Genomic DNA, 20,618 nt, shown 5'->3' with positions numbered 1-20,618 from the left:
GGGTCAGATAGTAAATATTTAAGCATTGCAGAACACACAATCTCTACCACACTGAATTCTGCTGCTGCAGCAGGAAAGTAGCCATAGACAATATATAGAGAAACAAATGGGCACTGTTGTTTTAAAACACAAAACCAGGTGCAGACCAGATTCAGCTCACTGGACCAACCCCTGATCTAGGCCTCGAAGGGTGGATCTTTACGGCCTCCAGCCACAGAGGCAAGGTGTTTTCTGTTCCTTAATGTCAGGATTCAATCATCACTGTTCTTCATAATCAACATGCCTTGGCAGCTAATTAAACAGATTTTTCTAGCAAGTCCAAGAATGTGATTTTACTTTAACAACTTCTGGACACCAAAAGAGGATGCAAGACCACAACGCTGTTCACTAAAATACCAACAGGACAGATGCTACACTGGGCAACTAACTGGCTTTGCTGATGTGATAACTCAAGAAACTCCTCTTAAATCTGAAATTTCCTCAGGTGGCATAAACTCTTTTTTTTTAAGGTACAACATCCATACGGTAACATCCACCCCTTTTAGAGTACAATTCTTCGAGTTTTGACAAACACATTCAGTTGTGTAACTACTACAATGTATAGAAGTTTCATCATCACCGAAAATTCCTGTCTTTTTATAGTCACCCTTTCCCAGGCCCTGGCAACCACTGATCTCTTTTCTGTCCCTCTACCTTTGCCTTTTCCAGGTGCCAGACTCCTGATTTTAAGCAGAACAGAGCCACAAATGAAAACCCTGCCTGTTTTACCTTGTTCTCTCTTCCTTTCCACTGCCCACTCCTGGGTAAATGCAATTAAAAGGCAGGTGGAATTCCTATTTGTTTTTTTCCCCCATACTTGCCTGAAGAATGGCTGTACACATTTAATTAAATATCTTTTTATCATGTAGAAGGAGAATATAATATTCTAGTAGGAGAAGACTCAAGTATTTTTTTCAAAGAGGGCTGGTTATAAATGAGAAAATTAAACACTTCATTATATTCTAGTGTCATGAGAACAACCAACGTCCATAAATGTTAGGTCTTTAGTTTTTATTTCACAGGGCCCTAGGATACTGGTACACACCCAGACTTAAAGAGGTCTGGATGTGTCATAGATATAAGATGCTTGCTAACTGGTCTGTTATTATGCTATTGCAAGAGGCTGACCCTTTAACGCAAAGCAGAAGGGACCATAATGGGTGAAGGGAGCAGCATTAGAGCTTGACCACTTATGAAACAACCACATCAATGAGCCTGCAGCAAAATCATGAACCTAGCAGGTAAGTGGTATAGACCGGGTTTATCTTCCAGGTGGAATCAATGGATAACGCATAACTGAGAGATACACACTCCTGAAGAGTGCGTATTCTAGTTAATATTTAACTATATATTAAAATTAAATATTTAACATTCTAGTTAATATTTAAATGTAAAGAATCCTATAGGATTAGGCAAGGCTCATCAATAGCTACTAAAAGTCATTACAAAATAGACAAAGAGACATAAATGTACCTACTGACGAAAGTACTCGGTATCATCTCTGATGTATTTTGCAAAAAAAAAAAAAAAAAAAAAAAATTCAAATTTGAATCTGATGAGTGGTTCTCAACCACTGATTGATTTAGTACTGCAAAGAACATCTGTCAATGTCTGGAGACATTTCTGATTGTCACAAGTGGAGGCGGGGCTCATGCTGCTGGAGTAGGCAGAGGCCAGAGACGCTACTTAACAATCGACGGTCCACAGGACAGGCCTCCACCGCAGTCATCGTGCCTAAAATGGCAATAGCACTGAGGTGGAGAACCCTGCTCAAGATCTAATTACCGATCTACAGGAAACACGAGAACGAGTTAACACCACAAGGGTGCCATCAGCTAAAGTCAGGCTATAAGAAACTACAGGACAAATGATCTGGGGGATTTTTGCAGGGTGGGGTGGGGGAGGAGTGGAGAACAAGACAAGGGGGAGTTTATAGGTTAAAGGAGACTTAAAAGATGTATCAACCAATTGTTACAAAATATAGATTTATTTCAGTCCTGATCTGAACAAATCAACTATAAAAAAAATTATGAGACAATCTAAGGAATTTAAATACCATCTGATTAACTTAATGATAAGAATTACTATTAAGTTTTAAGTGGACTTTTGGTATTGCAGTCACGTGGGGAAAAAATCCCTATGTCTTCTGGAGATACAAGCTGAAATATTTGCAGATGGAAATGATATAATGACTGAGATTTGGCTTAAAATAATTGAAAGGAGGAGGGGAGAAACAGGACAAGTCACGAGTTGAGACTTATTTAGGCTGTATTATGAGTTCTTGAGAATTCATTATATTGATTGCTCTGCTTTTGTATTTTTCAAAATCAAAAGGGGGGAAAGTAAGAGGGGTAATCATAACAACTCACTGGAAAATTAAGCCTACTCCATATATCCCCCTTAGAAATAACGGTATTAATCTAAAGACCCATGAGCCATATCAATTTAAGAAATACAGTTTCCACTTTTTACAAACCAAGGAACTTTTTCATTTCTTACCATATTGAAGCCAGCTGAGCCTGTGGTAAACTTGACTGCATAAGAATAGTTCTTGCTTGGGGACCTAAACAAAAACCAGGAAAAAAATATAAAGATGAATCAGCAAATCCTCACTGATCAGTGTTCTGCACATAGGTACTATGCAATCTCATGCAATCACAGTGCTTTAAACAATATTTGCTATTACCCGAGGGGCTTTTTAAAAAGGAAATTAAGCCCCAATGAAAAAGGCAAGAAACACAAAGCACCTGGCACACAGTCAATAAATTTTTGTTAAATAGATGTTTAATGAGCAATGAGTATGTAAAGGATTAGAGTTTCAAAATATAACCTGCCCTTTTGTCCAGGTTACCGTCTCTATTCGTATCAGGTTTTTATTTACAAAGCTGAAACTTATTCTCTCTAAATTCAGCATCTTGGCCACCACCTGCTTCCTCCACCATGATGACTAACAAATTCAGATAAGATTCAGAGAATCTTAGAGGAGGAAGGGACTTTAGAGAGAACTCTTCTACTCATTTCATTATACAGACTCTAAAACAAAACTAAACAAAAAAAACTTGCTCAAGGTTGTATAAATGGCCAATATCACAGCCATTTCCTAGGTTAGTGATAAAGAAGAATTCCTGGAATTTCAACTCTCTTCTCAAAATCAGCTCTCACTTCTTAAAATACTTGTATATATCTTCAGTTCTGGCATGAAACTAGCCTTAGATACCAGAAAGGCTACAATGGAAGAATCTGAATGTTTACATAAACTAGTGTCAGGAGGAGAGAGACAAATGTCTTATGTCCATCACTGACTCCCAAGGTGTGGTCCCAGGATGACAGGAAGACCAAGGAACGGAAAGTGGTAGCAACTGTGTTAGGAAGATGACCACGTATAAATTTTTTGCTTGTTCTCTGGTATATTGGAAAGAGAAAAGTTCACTGATCATTTTATTTAGTCTCTAACATTGTGTTTAGAATGTTGGCAGCATTAAAGTAGAATTAGCAAAAGTTTAGTGAATGCTTTAATTTATACTTGTAACAATTCTGCCCACTTCAGAACTATATAAAAGAAAGTTCATATTTCACCTACTCAATAAAAAGTGTAACAATAAATGAAAAGAACTAGCCCTGGACCTGGATATCAGGACATATGGATTCCAGTCCTGACTCTTCCACTCCCTAATGACATGTGACATTAACAAAACTACTTTTAGGAAGTTCTTTTATCTCTGAAATGAGGAAAATGATCTAGAACAGGGATTGGCAAACCACAGTCTATAGGCCATATCCAGCCCTCCACCTGTTTTTGTAAATAAAGTTTTACTGAAACATAGCCATGCCCATTCATTTAAGCATGATATACAGCTGCTTTCATACTGCAGTGGCAAAGTTGAAGAGCAGTGACAGTGTATGACTGCAAGTCTAAGATGTTTCTGTATCTGAAAGGGTGAATTATAAGTATACACAAATTCTCTGTATGTCTCATTCACTCTGCTAAAGCAGTAGCTGTCACTTTTATACATAGCATGAAAAACCAGGCCAGCTTATACGGGCACTGAAGGAATATTTAAAGGTAGAGTTTTAAGTACTGTTTAACACGGTTTGACACCAGTGTGTCATACAGACCCAGACCTGCATTGTCAGTGAATCTGAAAACATTATTTTGCTGTTTATAGAAGAAGCCTGTTGACCCCTGCACTAAAAGATCCCAACTATCCTTTGCAATTTCTAATACTTGACTCTAAGTCCTAAGACAAGGTTGTGAAACATTAAATTAGATCAGCAACAGCAAAGATAGTAACAGGACAACATAAAAATCAAGCTCTGAGTGTACAGAACTATTCTGTAGAAGCCTACATTCATGAAAGGCAGACTGGCTTATAAGGAAACATTAAGGGAATAAACACAAATCTCAAGTTCACAAAGCCTACAGTGGGTAGCTATGTTTGAGTAGGGAACCTTGAATGGAAAGAACAGAGACAATTAAATGAAGTTAATGCTTTACTTCAAACAATGACTAAGACTTTTAGCATTTTGTAATTAGCATATGAATAACCAAATAACATATGCACTGTTGCAGAATGCAAGGAGATAATAAAATACCTCTTTGAGAAGAGAACTAGCAAGAATAGCATTACCAGAATTCTAGAGCTACTTATATAACTTAGATTAAAGAAGGACTCCTTCTCTCTTTTATAAGAGTGTCTCTTTTAAGAGCGTGCAGTAGCATATACATCAGGTTGGGAAGGAACAAGGGGGTGCCCACCTAACCAGGTGTATCAGCGAAATCAACCCAGGTAATCAATGGGGTAAACTGTGCCATTGCTAAATATTTCACTTGTGCCTCTTTCCATTCTGGGAACTTTTCTCAACTTTCTTGATATTCTTCTTAATCTTACTCAATTCTTAAGCTGAATTGAGTAACTGCTTTGGGGGTTGAGGATTCATACAATTATTTTCACAGTTGTGATCATGAAAATAATCTTTGTATTTCATTTCAACAAACCTGCTCTGCTTCCATCAACAGTCTTATTTGGCCTAAAACACACCCTATATTGATTCCTCACAAAGGGAAAACAAAGTAAATGTCTTTTATTTACTCCTATTTTAAAATGTACTGGAATAAATTATTCTTTCTATTTGACATGACTATACAAAGATTTGAAAATGAATTTCCCACCTTAAATTCTTTCCAGGACAAAACAGTAATAAGTATACAGCTAAACAGCAGCAAAAATCTTCTCATCCATCCATATTTCAAATTTTATTTTCTGCCTCAGATATTAAAAGTTCTAAATATTTAAGTTCCTGTGTCATATACCTTCTACCAGATACTATACTTCGGTCATAAAACACATCCTACCAAGAAAAGAGAACTTCGGCATCAACATCGCATCTGAATACTATTTTAAGTAACTCCCAGCAAACACCAGCAGTGCTTTGAAAAATGTTTTCAGATTCACTGACAATGCAGGTCTGGGTCTGTATGACACACTGGTGTCAAATCATGTTAAACAACACTTAAAACTATACCTTTGAATATTCCTTCAGTGCCCATATAAGCTGGCCTGGTTTTTCATGCTATGTATAAAAGTGACAGCTACTGCTTTAGCAGAGTGAGAGAGGCATACAGAGAATTTGTGCATACTTATAATTCGCCCTTTCAGATACAAATATACGCTTATTTGAAATGACTGCTGAGATTCTTTACTGGGATAGGGTTCAAGGTTAGATCAGAACCCTTCGAAGTCTCACCCAATCCTGACATTTTTAAACAAGGATGAATTTTTCTCTTGAAAGTAAAAATTGCAACTGTAAGTGATAGAAAAAAAAAAAAAGATAGTAAGAATCAGAAATTTAAAATGTTTTCTGCTGAATATCACTGCTTCTCCACCCCAGGAAAATGACCCCATTCTCCTCTCCTTTCATATTTGTTAAAGAGCAGTTACATTTTCCCCCCTTTTACACTTAATGTTTGTATTGGAGATCTCTATTTTCCTTTATTAAAATTATGCTTTTCTTTATAACTCTCTAATCAATTTTAAGTGTTTAACCCCTTATTAGAAAGGTTTCTGGATAGTATAATAAAATCCTTTGAATCCTTCTAATGTAGACAACAATCTTTTTTTAAATCCATAGAGACCATGTACCTTAACTCTGGCCTTTTATACATGAAGAAATAAGATGCAAAGTGACCTCCAGCTGGTTAGTGGCAAAGCTAGGTTCTAAAGTCCCCAACCATTTACTAACTTTCACCCTGCGTCCTGCCATAAACACTGATTGTTTGAGTAGACGGTTTCAAGTTCATCTACTAAGCTGAACTTCAGAATGTGAACCAGGTTTTGTCCATAGCAGTGTTTCTTTGCAAGTGCATTGATTTGCACAACAGTGGCATTTGGGGTGCTGGGGGGTCCTTGGTCTAGGTTCTATTTACCAAGAAGCAAAAGCCTGAGGCACTGGAGAATAAAATAACTATGGCCTTGTCAGTAGATGAGAACTGGAGGTAAGAGGAACAACGAAAACCCTGTTTAGAAAGAAGTACAGTAAATAGAGGAAGACATCTGGAACATCTTCAGCCCAACATCTAGAAACAATTTGCATTTAGAACAAAGATCACGTTTCACTAAATTAATTCTTATTTGTAAATACCTGTTAAGTGTCCACTCATGGTTTTGTCGTGACTGTTGAATAACTGTCTGTATTTCAGTCTGGATGGCTGAGGAACAGCCCATTCAGCTGCCGGAGGAACACTGTGGGGCAAAGAGAGGAAGGAGAGGAAAAAAGGATTAATAGTGAGGAATAGCACACTTAAGTTCCCTAAAAACAGTAAACTAAGAACTTCTCTAGAAAACTAGATTTAACATTTTATTCACTTCCTAATCACTATTTCTGAATTTTCTATAATGATTTTTTCCATTTTTTAAGGTTATAAACCTTTCTCTCCAGATAAGCTCATTATTTTTTCCAAATCAAGGGTAAACACGACAGACCAAGTGGCTGGTTCAAGTTATATGGACAATTTACTAATTTAAAGGTTCTACAAAAGAATGGAAAATCTCCTCAGAACTGAGGTGATACAGTAATGACCAGACTTCTCTAAACTTCTAGAACAGTCCTCTTTAGGTTTAAAAAGCAATGCTGATAGAAAACAAATAACTACTTTTAAAGGTATTAATTCTTTAAAATGTTTAACTTTCTTTACACCAAAATACAGAACGTATTTCTTAATGAAAGGAAGATATTTCATTCTGAGAATTTAAATGCCCAAAATGGAGTTTCCCAGAGAGAAGAGAACATTCCCAGGGTGGTTGGCAAATCAGCAGTGCAGTATGGGAAGGAGCTCTGCTTCTGACTGCGATCCAGTGCTGACCTTTCCTTGCCAATGTGCAGCTGACCTCAGGAAACCCCTTGCTGGCAGCCAGTTCGGGTGTAGACCTCCTTGGTGATCAGTTCCTCAGATTAGTTCCCACACAGTATCATGCTGGTTGGTACCCATGGCTTGTTGAGAGCCAGATGTTTCAACTGGGCAATTTAAACACGATGGCTGAGCTGGCAGTAAAAATGGCACTCCACTTCCAGGACAGATTACAACTAATGCCCCATTTGCAATTTCCTTTCATTTCAACAAAAATACCTATTTCTCACAGATTACAGTGAAATTTTAATCATGAACTGGACCTTTTAATCATCATTTATGTATGTTACCTATGCACTGATACTTACTATGTACACTTCTCAAAGCACACAAACAGCTCCCAAATACTTGAAAAGTACCTATAAAAATTTATCTTTTCAATTTTTATAAACTTCTTAATAAAAGCATTTACCAAGTTCTAATCTGCTGTGCATACTTCTGCAACAACTCTCTCATTTTAAACTAATATTTTGCAGATTCCAACTCTTGCCTATTTGTCAAGAAGCTAATTATATCTCTCCTGCACCCCAGGAATGTAGGGTCTTACACAGAAGGTGTTCAAGATTACACTTATCCAATCATAGTTTTCTGCCAAATTCCTGAGAATTTAAATAGGCCTAAAAATGCATTAACCAAAAAGTTAGATGCCACATTATAAAAACTTGCTAGAAACTTAAATTACTGAAAGGTAACTACCAAAAAAACCCCAGTGTTTCTATAACTGAGCAGGACCCTATGGGGCCTTCTGGGGACAGACCCCTCCCCTCACATCCTCTGCCTGTCTCTATTTTTTTTTTCTCAGCCTATCTCTTGTTTGTAGAAAAGCTGTAGTCTCCCAGGCCTCCCCTGAGTCACAGAAGCCTGGCTCAAGAATTAATGATTGAAAGTACATGAACATGTAGTGACAAAAGTAGCAACTGGGCCAGGAGAACTGGTAACAATGTAAACAGTCAGCCATATGGCAGCCACAGAATCTTTAGTTCCTCCCTGAAGTACCTAGATAACAGTATCTGATGCACATTCTTGAGTTGTTTTACAGATGCTAAAACTCCACCAAAGGGAAGCTGGAGCCTAAGGATTGATAACATTAACCCCTGTGGCACTGCCCTGTTACCTCACCATCAACCAATCAGAGAACGGTACACAGCTGATCACACATCCTGTGACTCCCTTCCCTCATCTTGCCTTTAAAAATGCTCCCTTAAAACCCATTGGGGAGCTCAGGTTTTCTGAGCATTAGCTGCTCCGGACTCCTTGTCTGGCGCCTTACAACCTGGTGTCAGTAGATTGGGTTTACTGCACATGGGCGAGCAGACCCAACATTTTAATAGCATTAATGTTGCTCATACTGGCTGTTTGTTCATTTTAATGTCACAAGTCAATTTTAAGACAGATTTCAAAATCACTTGTGGAAAGTCAGAGAAAACTCAAAGTTCAGCGTGATATGGGAGAAAGAATAGAAAACATGGAATTTAGTGTTAGATGATCTCAATTTAAATCTCAGCTCTGCTGTTTAGTAAGCTGTAAACTATGGGTGAGAAATATAACCTCTCTGGGTGTTTCTTCATTCACAATTCTGAGCCAATTACTACCCTACAGGTGGTTGTGCGGGTTAAATGGGATTAATGAGTCAAAGCAGATACTCAATAAATATTCCTGCATCCTAGGAGTAAAACCTTAATTAAATGGAACACAAATACCTGTAATACCACAATTAACCGAAGTTTTTAGGGCAAATTTTAAGAACATCTGCCTTAAAATCAGAAAGATCTCAGTTCAGCTCAGCCCTATCACTTAGGAGTTAAGTTATCCTGGGCAAGTCACTTACTGTCTCTGAGGCTCCTCCTCATCTATAACACAGAGAAAATCATAGTCATCTTATGGGGAAGAAGGTGAGCATTAAATGAGTTAATGTGCATAAAGCATTTGGCACAGTGTTTTTCAGTTTATGGATTTTCTTTATATTATTTTTTAAAAGGCAATGAATTATTGAATTATATTCAACATGCTCTTTTCTTTGAAGAGGAAAAATGACTCAGTTCACTTAGGAAAGATTCCTAAAGAGGACTGAAACAAGAAAAGATGGAATCATCTTCATTTACATCTCCTTTTCATTTGGAAAGCTTTGAGACAGCTTATCAAGAGACTTAATTTTTTATTTTAGTACAGCAGTATGCAAGGGGAAAAAATGCGTAAAATAAAAATATGAAAGATAATATGAACCAAGATTGGCCAAAACAGAAGCAAACAGGTCATGCAACCTGTACCCAAAATTGAGCCACATATTTGATTTAATAACAACTGTCCCATAACCTGAATAACTCATTTCATAAAAACTGATCTGAAGTTTTACTAACAATCCACACAGACTCCATAAGATTCTCTGAGATAAAATTAGAGCCAGTTTTGGCTCTAATTTTCATACAGTATTTTTTATACATAAACTTTTAAATGACTGACACAAAATAGTTAATGTGCTTTTTTTCCTCATACCTAGAGTTCTATTTTTTTAAACATTTACTACTACCTATTTATCATCCTCTTTAAAAAAAATCAACATGCAAAGCTTTCAAAGGAAAAGTAGTGTTCTTGATTCTGTCATCTTTACAACAAATAAATAATAAAACCTAGTAACATTATCCAGAATTAAGAAAATTATTAGCATTCTGCAAACTAAAACAAGACAAATAAAAGAACACAGAGCTAATTCACTTTCAAATATATGAGTCAATCAGATAATGGCTTAACCAAACCACCCGTTTAAAAAAACAAGCAAACTTACCTAGCCACGTCAAATGATTGTGCCTTCTGTAATTTAGTGTTTAACTGTGACCCTGGACCAGATCTACTAAAGGAAGAACTCTTTGGCAATGTGGCTGCTGAAAAGATAAATAAATGTTGAATAATTTTAATTTTACAAAAGTAAGAAATGTTTCCCTATTTATAAAAATTAAAATGTATAGTCATCAAATCTGAGGCAGAAATTATTCCTCCCTTCTTACCATTCCAGACTCAAAAAGTTATTCCCTCCTTGCTTCCTGCCCTCTAGCCAAAAATGTTTTACTAGTTCCTTCAGAAAATCACCTTACTAGGTAGTAATGTTTACATCCATAAAATCTGACTCTTCATTAAACACTTAGTATCACATTTTATAGGCTCTGTTCCAATAGTTAAAGAAGTAACAGCTTAAATAGATAGCTGGCATATTCTTAACTGCACTGAAGGAGCTGAAGTATTAGTTCCAGATGTAAAAGCCAAGAAGTCACAGACTTGTCTTGGCCAGATGACACGTGAGGCCAGAAGGGCCAGCTTTTGTGTCTGAGTCTCATTCAGGCTGGTTAGCTGTGTGTCAGGAGAAAAACTTTGAGCCTTAACCAACATTCCCTTCAACCTTGCCTACTGTCTTGCAACATTCGCCGCAAAAGAAAACAAGACACAGTGCATGGATTCACTGCTACTACTGTAAAAATAATTACAAGCATTTTCTCAGCTGCCATCACACCTGCAGTCATGGTCTCCTATGAAAGATAAACTACATGTGAAAAGAACATCTTAAAAACTAGAGGTCGATTTGGATTCTGTGGCTATAACTTAGAGACACATCCTGACAGATGTAATAAATGCAGGGGCCTAGGCAGATTCATATATAAGGCTCAAACCCACACTGTCAGTCACTTACGAATTTATTCAGACATATCCGAAGTACTTAAAAAACAAAAAAAACTTTCCATATTGATATGAATCCATTCTGATTTGTTAGACTAAGACCATCTACATCTACACTATGTTTTTCTTTAACTAAAGGGAAAAAGACTTTGAATAAAGTCTCAATTAAGCAAGCATGTAATACTATAACCTTAATATATTTAGCCATTCAATAGACTTCCTTCCCCCTCTACGCCTGATTCACTCCACCTCCTCAAAAAAAAGAAAGGCAATGTTCTTTTTTTTCCTCCCACACAATTCTACTCCTAAGGGATTGGCTTGTTGATTAGCAATTCATGGCAGCTGAAGAAAAGTAGTAACTGATACATGGAAATAAAAAGTGTTCAAATACTGTTCAAACTTGAGCTGCTCTCATCAAGCCCTTGAAAGGAAATTATGCTCTTGGTTTTAGCTGTTGAGTTCACCTCTGTGCACAATGGCACCCAAAGCTTCATAATTTCATTCTCCTTTCCCTCTCTCTAGCCTAGCTCATCCCCAAAATGAGATATTAAATGAAACAAAAGAAAAAATGAAGATTATTTCTTCTGGAATAAAATACCATTTAAATATAATCAGAACATGAAGACAGAAAACTTAACGAGAATGAAGAGTAAAATACAGGTAAAAGTTCAGCCTGTGGCTTCAGCAGGTCACGTACCAGGATGAGCGAATGCAGGCAGAGGCTGTATGACAGGGGGCGTCCCGTTAGCCAGAGAAGGCACTCCTGCTGCAGGAACAGAGGATACTAGCGGGGGAGACATTCCGACAACGGGAATGGAACCCATTGGCACTGGAGCAACAGCGGTCAGCGGTGGCATGCTGGCGATACCTCCCATACCTATGAAGGGAAAAATCCCAACAAAATTCACGTGGAACCACATTTCAGCATTCAATGATAATTAATCCAGGACTGCATGGAGAAGAAAATCCCTTTCCAGTTGTAATATAGTTCCATTTAAAATATGAATTCAGATTAATAATTCTGAAGAGTAGTAAAAATTGTCAAGGATCATATCAAAAGGGCTCAAGACCCAACTTAAAGAAGGATCTACTGGCCGAAGTTGAGGATCAATAAGAATAATAACTGCAGTGGACTGAAAGCCACCAGAGAAATCAATTCATAAATTCACAATGATTTTTTTTTAATCCTAATTGGTCACCATAGGCAATCAATTTATTTTGAAAACTAGTAAATAAAGGTAGAAAATAAACATTTATCCTGCCTTTCTTTTATATACTGAACCTCAGAGTAATCAAATATTTGATGAGAAAGTTTCTCTTTATAGAAGTATTCTAACCAAAAAATGAAGAAACGATAGAAACTAAAATAGATATTTCTATTCTTTTAGTTTCTCTATCCTAACTTGTGATATAATAAGAAATATATATCTGGTCTTTGTCCCCCAGGTCTTGATTCCTGGCAGAGCTCCTAAAACCCTTTTAATTTCCTGACTGATAGGAACATCTTTTGCCAAAATATTTGGTCTCAGTCCCTGGTTCCTGACACAGAGCTTTTAAGATCCTTGGAATCTCTAGAGTGGTAAGAGTATCTTTGTGTGTTTGATGCGGTGACTGATGGCTGGGGACCCCTAAATAGCTGCAGGATGGAAGCTGGTCATGGGAAAGATCACGGCATGATTAGAGGGTTGGAACTTTCAGCCCCACCCAACTCCCACCTCCACACAGACCTCAGGGGAAGGCAGAGGGGCCGGAGACTGAGCTAATCAAGTGCTCCCGATTTAATCAATTATGCCTGCAGAATGAAACCTCCATAACAACTCCTACATGCCAAGGTTTGGAGAGCTTCTAGGCTGGTGAACAAATCCACGTGCTGGGAGGGTGGCGCTCCCCAACTCCACGGGGACAGAAGCTCCTGCACTCAGGACCCGTCCGGACCTTACATTATGCACCTCTCCGTCTGCCTGTTCATCTGTATCCTTTATAATATGCTTTATAACAAACCAGCGAATGTAAGTAAATGTTCCCCTAAGTTTGGTGAGCTGTTCTAGCAAATTACAGAAAAGGGGAGAAGAGTTTGTGGGACCCTCTGGTTTTGTAGTCAAGTCAGACGGAGCATGGGTACCCTGTGGCCCATTACTCGTGACTCAAGTCGGAAGTGAGGGCAGTCTTGTGAGACCGAACCCTTAAACCTGCGGAATCTGACGCTAACGACCAGAGTCAGCGTCAGAATGGAATTTAATTATAAGATATAAAGTTAGTGTCCGGAGAGTTGGAAAATTGGTTGGTGTGGTTTTTCTGGACACAGAATTCTTGGCTGATTCTTTCCTTGAGAATCCTAAATATGTCACTCCATTTCCTTCTGGCATGAAGCACTGCTGCAGAAAAGTCCGAAGATATTCTAATTTTCTTTCTCATCAGCCATGTGTTTTCTTTTTCTTTGGGCCCAAATGATTTTTTGTCTTACTAGAATGTATCTTAGTGTTGATCTTTCCAGGTCGATCTTCTCGGGCATGTACTATATATATTTGTTCAAATTTAGCTTCAAACCGTTTATGTCAAGAAAGCCGTCTTGAACTAGTTTTTGCCATTTGTTCTGTTCCCTTGCTTTGGTTTTCTTCTTCAGAGACCCCAGCTAACCTACTCAATTCTCTTTGCCTTCAACATTTGCCGCTTTTCCTCAAATTCTCTGTATCTCTTTTTTCATTTCCTTTTAATGTTTGAAATCTTCCTCTTTTTACCTTCTATTTCCTTTCAGACAGTCTCTCTTGTGTTGCTTCTGGCTCACTCTTCATTTCTGAAATGACTTTTTCTTTTATGTCTCATTCTTTCCTGAGTGGTCACCTGATTTCTGGGGCTTTAAAATTCTGATCTACGTTAGTCTTTCATGACTCGCATCATTTTCTTAGTACCTTTCAGCTTGTTTTGAAATAGTAGGTTACGGATGTGCTGTCATTGTCCACAGGGGTGTTACTCGGCTCTTCATCCTCTTTTTTCTAATAATAACCTTGTGTGGGATTTGACCTTGCCTGATACTGCCTGATGCTCGTTTTGATATGAGCCTTGATTCCTGGGATTTCCAGGCTCATTCTCCTCCCCCACTTTGGCCTGGACTTTCCCCTCCTTCTGTCTCTGTGTCGGTGCCCTGCTTAATTTGTATTCCACTCCCAGTCACTTCTCCTCAGTGTGAGATCCTGTCCCCAAAGGCAGCCTTGTTGGGCCAGCGCTGAGCGTTCACAGGGACCAGATCTTGCAGGTCTTCTTATTCTTATTCTCTAACATCATAATTTTTCCATTTTAAGTTACCTACTCAGCTCCTAAATTGCCACTGCAAAGACTATCATCCTTTTACCAACTGACTGCCTCTTCTGAATGAATGAGTGTTTTCTGAATACTTCTAAATAAACTCACCTACCAGAGGCTATGTTTTAGATGCCATCCCTCTTGACGGGGCTAAGTCTCAATTCTTGAAGTTTTACCCTCTCTCCTCAACCACTGACGGAGGCACTTCCCCCCATAAACCCACCATTCTTCAGCTGACATACTCCTCCTTACACTTAAACCCTCCCCTCTTCCAAGCCTCCAGCAGGCTCCCGTCCCTACCACTCCAAGGAGTCCGTTCGTCAAGGTGAGGTCCAAGCTCGTCTTGCCAAATCCAATCACTTTTCTGTCCTATTCTTACTCAGTTCCTCAGAAGCAACTTGAACAATGGGGCACTCCCCCCCGAAACACTTTTCCTTGGCTACTAGGACACCAACTTCCTCCCACTTCACTCTGTTTCTGGCTTCTTCCCTTTCACTAGAGCTTTAAATGTCACAGACCGCCAAGGCCTGGTCCTAGGTCTTCCGCCTACTCTAAAGCTACCCTTCGTCAACCTAAGTAAAGAGGAAAACTGAAGCAAACTTGAATTACCAGAAGTTGAGTTTATGCAGGAATAGCGGAAGAACTGCAATACTGATATGCCTTTTTTTTTGGGGGGGGGGGTGCGCCGCGCGGCATGTGGGATCTTAGTTCCCCAACCAGGGATCGACCCTGCGCCCCCTGCGTTGGAAGCGTGTAATCTTAACCATTGGACCACCAGGGAAGTCCCAAGAATTGCAATTCTGGACACGCCAACTACAGCAAGCTACAAGTGAGTCCTTTGAGGCTTTGGGGTGGGCTGGATTTATGGGCAAGGATCACAAAGAGGAGGGAATTCAGTTAGAGTCCTAGGAGCAAGTTCATTGGCTTGAGGAGGAGAAGAGACTCTTGCAGGATGTTCATTAGTCAAGGGATCAGTTTCGATTTTCTGTAAATGCCTGACCAGTCCCTTGGTCCTTAAGTTTCATTTTCCTGAGGACCCACGCAAGAGATTCTCCATTTTATATCCTCTGGTTCCATTTAAGATTGAAATCTCACTTCTCTCTAAGATTCCGTATCCAGCCCCGGGACTTTCAATGCCATCCACACCCAAACTCACCGGGAACTGACGGATCCCTCCCGAGTTGCAGACAAACAGATTCACCTGCCTCCTTCACATCTCGACTTGGAAATCAACGAGGCCCCTCAAACTTAAAATGGTCAAAATCTGATTTATTTTTTTCTCCACAATACAGTATATCGTGAATCTAGTTCTACCCTATCTTCCACATTTATTATCACCACCCAGATCTAAATTACCATAATCTCTTGCCTATGGAAAAAGCCTCCTTACTGATTTCCCTGATTTTACTCTTGTCCCCCTGCAATCCAGTCTTCAGATAACACAAATGACAAAACAACAAACAAAAAATAACAAAGAAATAAAAATAGTCTTCAGATAACACAGATTTTTTTTTTCTAAGTGTCTATCAACCATGGCACACCCCTGCTTAAAAGCTTTCAACTGCACTTAGAAAAAAATGCTAACTCTTTAGTGGTTTTATCAGGCCCCAAACCACCTGGCTCCAGCCTTACCTCCCTGACCTTAAGTCCTAAGGCTATTTCAGCTACAACTGAAGTATCTCATTTTTGTTCCTCCCACACACCAAGCTTTGCCTTAGGACCTGTTGCTTTTGCCTGGGGGTCTTCTCCCCTCACGAGGCTCTCGTGCCTAAGTCAGCTCAAAGGTTATCTCCTCGGAAAATTCTCCCCTAACCACCAGGTCCTATTTGTCTCTATCATATTACCCCGTTTTATGGAATTGTCTATCTGTTTGCTTCCCCCAACTTGTCAACAAGCTCCATAGCAACAGGAGCCATGATGTCTTGCTCACCACCATCTTCCCAGCAACTAGGACACACAATCAGGGCTTAAAAATATTGATTGGTTTGACTTAATAAAACCATGGACTCTGGCAAAAACAAAAACAACCACCTCCCCCTGAAACGGTTGAGTCCAGAGTAAAAGAAGAATGATGCTGTGTGCAAATACACTGAAGGAAGAAGGTACGAGGCACACTCACAGAATGTCCTTAAACACAGCTGGGTACCCTTAGGCAAATCACAATATCACTGCACCCCATTTTCCTCTTCTTAACAAAAATGATTATTCAACCCCTAGCCAGCCTTAATTCCACAGTGTGTTAACATTTGCATTAACCTTGGAAGAGTGACGACGCCCCATGTCACCCTCATGATTTGGTGATAAGGAAGGTGGGAAGAGAGAGGGAAATAAGGAAACCAAGAGCCTTTTTAGGAAATCTGAGTTTGAACAGGCTCTACCTCCCTTTCAGAAACATGGTCTCAAGCAAACTGTTCAACTTCTTGGAATCTCAGGTCTCTCGTTTGTATAAGAGAGCCAATAATCTCTGCAGACTTTTAGGATTACTGTTGTGACCAGATAAAACACTATATGTAAAGACAGACCACAGGGCTAGGAAACCCATGGTCAGATAATGTCTAATATTAATTAGAAAATAATGATAATAGTAATAAATTATGTTCTCAAGTAGCCAGAAGAAGTATAAGAAAAAAAAATTACGTTGACAAAGGCCAGATCTTTGAGTAAACTTGGGTAAAGCGGATTAAGACCATGTACTTTTAACTTCTCTTTATTTTCTATAATTCCCTCATGATTTATCTTCTTGAAAACAGTTTACTGAGAAGGGTGACGTGATGAGAATGAGGGGAGGGAAAGCAGTGGAGGAGCCGGGGTGGGGGGAAGAGCTAAGGTCTGACTGGCAGGAGGGCAGCCAAGAAATCCCAGCTTCCCTTAGAGGCCGGGGCAGGTTACTCAGCTGACTGTAAAACCCTCTGGGCAGTGAGGCCACCCCTCCTGAAAATAAATCGGCAATAACCCTAGAGTTGAAATTCCTATAGCAGGATGGAATAAGAGGAGACATATTACATGTCAGAGGAAGAATTACTGACACCCGGGTTTGAGGGAAAAAGAGGCAATGGGATGCCTGTGGTTATCTGACCCTTTCTCCACTCCGAGGTTTCTTCTTGCAGCCCCGGAAGGGAGGCCAAAAGAAAACCAAACACCCTTTAGCTGTTTTGGGTTTCGACCAAATGCTGGCTACAGGGCCCTTCAGAGATTCAGAGTAACGTCCACTTTTAAATAAGCTGGTTAACTGAGGACTAGGAACCGTGAACACACGATGCACAAGACCAACAGGGGCCCTGGTCCCTTGGAGCCTATGGCGCCGCTCACCTCTGCTCCTCCTAGCCTTTGCTCTCACGTGACTTCTTGAGTTTTCCTTCTTCTCTTGGATCACGGTCCTACTTGCCTAACCCAAAACCTGTACCTTTCCCCTTAAAATATCCAGACTTGCGGCTCAACCTCACCAAAAGAAAGGCAATGCATAGTTTGTTTGTTTTTAATAGTGAACCTATTAAGTAAAAGCATAGCATTCATTTATCTCAGCTTATCATTAATTGTATCAGAGACAACCTGAATGACTATTGACTGTCCCCTCCCAAACCTCCTTCACTTTACTCCCTGTCATCAGATATATCAGGATGAAGAGGAGAGAAGGAAACTCTATCCACAATTTTTGTGTTTTGTTTAAACTGTCTAAGAACTTTCCCATGAATCAGATGTTGGATCTGATTACTGTAATCTTTAAATCAACCTAAATAATTAAAGTCTAGGGTGAGAACACAGAAGAAATCAGAACTGTTGGTGATCTTAGCTAATTACCATTTAATTTTTAAGAAAAACATCTGACTAAAAGACAGCTTTTTATGGAATTATGTTTTAAATTGGGATAATAATGGTTTTTTTTTTCCTGTGGCATTTTGTTCTAAGAAATAACTTAGGACTTCCCTGGCAGTCCAGTGGGTAAGACTCGGCACTTCCAATGCAGGGGGTGAGGGTTCGATCCCTGGTCCGGGAACTAAGATCCCATGTGCTACATGGCGTGGCCAAAAAGAAAAAAAAACTTAATATGGCCAATTGCCTCAATACTGTGAATAAAATACATATTTCTTAATACCGTAAAGAAAAGGAGCACAAGGAAACACAAAGATGCTCTGGAAACACAAAACCTTTCAAAAGGAAGTATATGACAATGTGAAAGGTCAAGAATCCAATAAGAGCAAGAAAGAAACAGAAGATGCAGCAGGACACTGCAAGTTTGTTCCTTTTTCCCTGACAATCTGCACCTTTGATTTCATTTGTTGTTGTTGTTGTTGCTTTGTAACAATTTAATGTGTAAACAAATACAGAAAAATAAGCATTACAGCAACAAAACAGGTTTGCATCTTATATAGAAATTTTAAAGACACTTCACCAACAACTATGAGGTTAATCTCTGTATTAAAGCTTACCTTCTTATAGAATAATTTAGCAGTCTCTGAGATTTTAAGCCAGAAAAACAAGATTCATGCTGGTAAAGCAACCTGCAAATACCTTCTGTCTGTTCTCACAATTAGTCTACTTTAAACATAAAAAGACCTTCCAAAGGAGGAAGACACTGCACTTAACCGGGACTGCTGGGACCTCGCCGGGAAATCCTTGCCAATAGGAGATGCTTTACCACCTGCAGGACTAAAATGGTGGAAACAAATTGAAAGCCAGGAAAAGATTCTTGTAGCTTTGGTGTATTTGCCCAATTTAAGTGTTACCTTCGGATGTATAATAAAGCAAGTAAACAGAACCATAAAGATAAGCTTTCTATAAATTAAATGGTATTTGGCTATAGTACTAAGGAGGTGAGAGAATAAGAAACTTATGTTAATTATAATCCTAAATGACTACTTGCCCATTGCAACTGAAAACTGAGGACTCTAAGTATGGTAGATTGCTAATACTTTAGAGTGTTTTATTCATGTTTTCCATTTAGAATCCTTAAAATGTTTGATAAGCTCCTTTAAGAAATCACATAGGATCAACACAATACTGAACTAATAATGGCCCTCACACCCATACTGAACTATCTGAGGAAATATTACAATTGAAAGTGGTCTTTTTCCTGAGAAAGCCATGTTACAAAATGGCACAAGACAATACACATTTTCTCCAATTTTTCCCACCAGAAAATAAGACGGGAAAATCAGATTATAATATATTTTATGAGGAAAACATGTTTGTTTCTCAAAACTGTTTTCAATCACTTTTCCATCTACAATTTTTTAAAGGGTGAGACCAAATTTAAATTAAGAGTGATCATTTCTACAAGGTGAGAGAATGAATACATATGGTAAACTTTGTACTTTATATTAAAGTGAAGAAACTAAGACACAGAAAAGTTAATCAAGCTCAATTTCAAGGTTGAGTTTAATAGTAAAGGTAGAATCTAGGGCTCTGATTCTCAGGTTAGAGGGTAATGGGTGGTATCTTCCCAAGAGGGAAAAATTTATTTCTTTTGGTGGGTAATGTTCATAAATCATTTTTAAAATATATAATATGAATTTCCTTGAAAATCTTTGGCATATGTGAGTCACTGGAGGCTGAAGTTTATAGATATCCTCTCCCCCACCCCAATACAAAAAGGCAGGGGAGCTAGTTTTTAAATGAATCAAAAAAGATTAATCTTGAATGGATAAAGAAGATGTGGCACATATATATACAATGGAATATTACTCAGCCATAAAAAGAAATGAAATTGAGTTATCTGTAGTGAGGTGGATGGATCTAGAGCCTGTCATACAGAGTGAAGTAAGTCAGAAAGACAAAAACAAATACTGTATGCTAACACATATATATGGAATCTTAAAAGAAAAAAAAAGGTTATGAAGAACCTAAGGGCAGGACAGGAATAAAGACACAGATGCAGAGAATGGACTTGAGGACATGGGGAGGGGGAAGGGTAAGCTGGGACAAAGTGAGAGAGTGGCATGGACTAATATATACTACCAAACGCAAAACAGATAGCTAGTGGGAAGCAGCCGCGTAGCACAGGGAGATCAGCTCGGTGCTTTGCAACCACCTAGAGGGGTGGGATAGGGAGGGTGGGAGGGAGATGCAGGTGGGAGGGAGATGCAAGAGGGAGGAGATATGGGGATATATGTATATGTATATGTATAGCTGATTCACTTTGTTATAAAGCAGAAACTAACACACCATTGTAAAGCAATTATACTCCAATAAAGATGTTTAAAAAAAAAAA

General features: G+C 38.8%; 1 protein-coding gene across 6 annotated transcripts in view; it reads right to left on the bottom strand.

The window, feature by feature from the left end:
* The window catches only part of ITSN1 (intersectin 1), a 227,680-nt gene that overhangs the window by 130,879 nt on the left and 76,183 nt on the right, over nt 1–20,618 (bottom strand). For all 6 annotated transcript variants that reach the window (XR_014262787.1, XM_082459102.1, XM_082459098.1 and 3 more), the window contains exons 6-9: nt 11,808–11,987; nt 10,227–10,323; nt 6,679–6,779; nt 2,539–2,602 (exon numbers count right to left, since the gene is read on the bottom strand). Coding sequence is in view for 5 of the 6 variants with exons in the window: in XM_082459102.1 (XP_082315228.1) it covers nt 2,539–2,602; nt 6,679–6,779; nt 10,227–10,323; nt 11,808–11,987 (442 nt within the window). In the remaining variant the exon portion in view is untranslated. The remainder of the gene's footprint in view (nt 1–2,538; nt 2,603–6,678; nt 6,780–10,226; nt 10,324–11,807; nt 11,988–20,618) is intronic.

This window comes from Balaenoptera physalus, assembly GCF_965194825.1.
Source record: "Balaenoptera physalus genome assembly, chromosome: 4".
In the NCBI taxonomy this organism is placed as follows: domain Eukaryota; kingdom Metazoa; phylum Chordata; class Mammalia; order Artiodactyla; family Balaenopteridae; genus Balaenoptera; species Balaenoptera physalus.
This window is presented reverse-complemented; position numbering and strand designations above follow the sequence as displayed.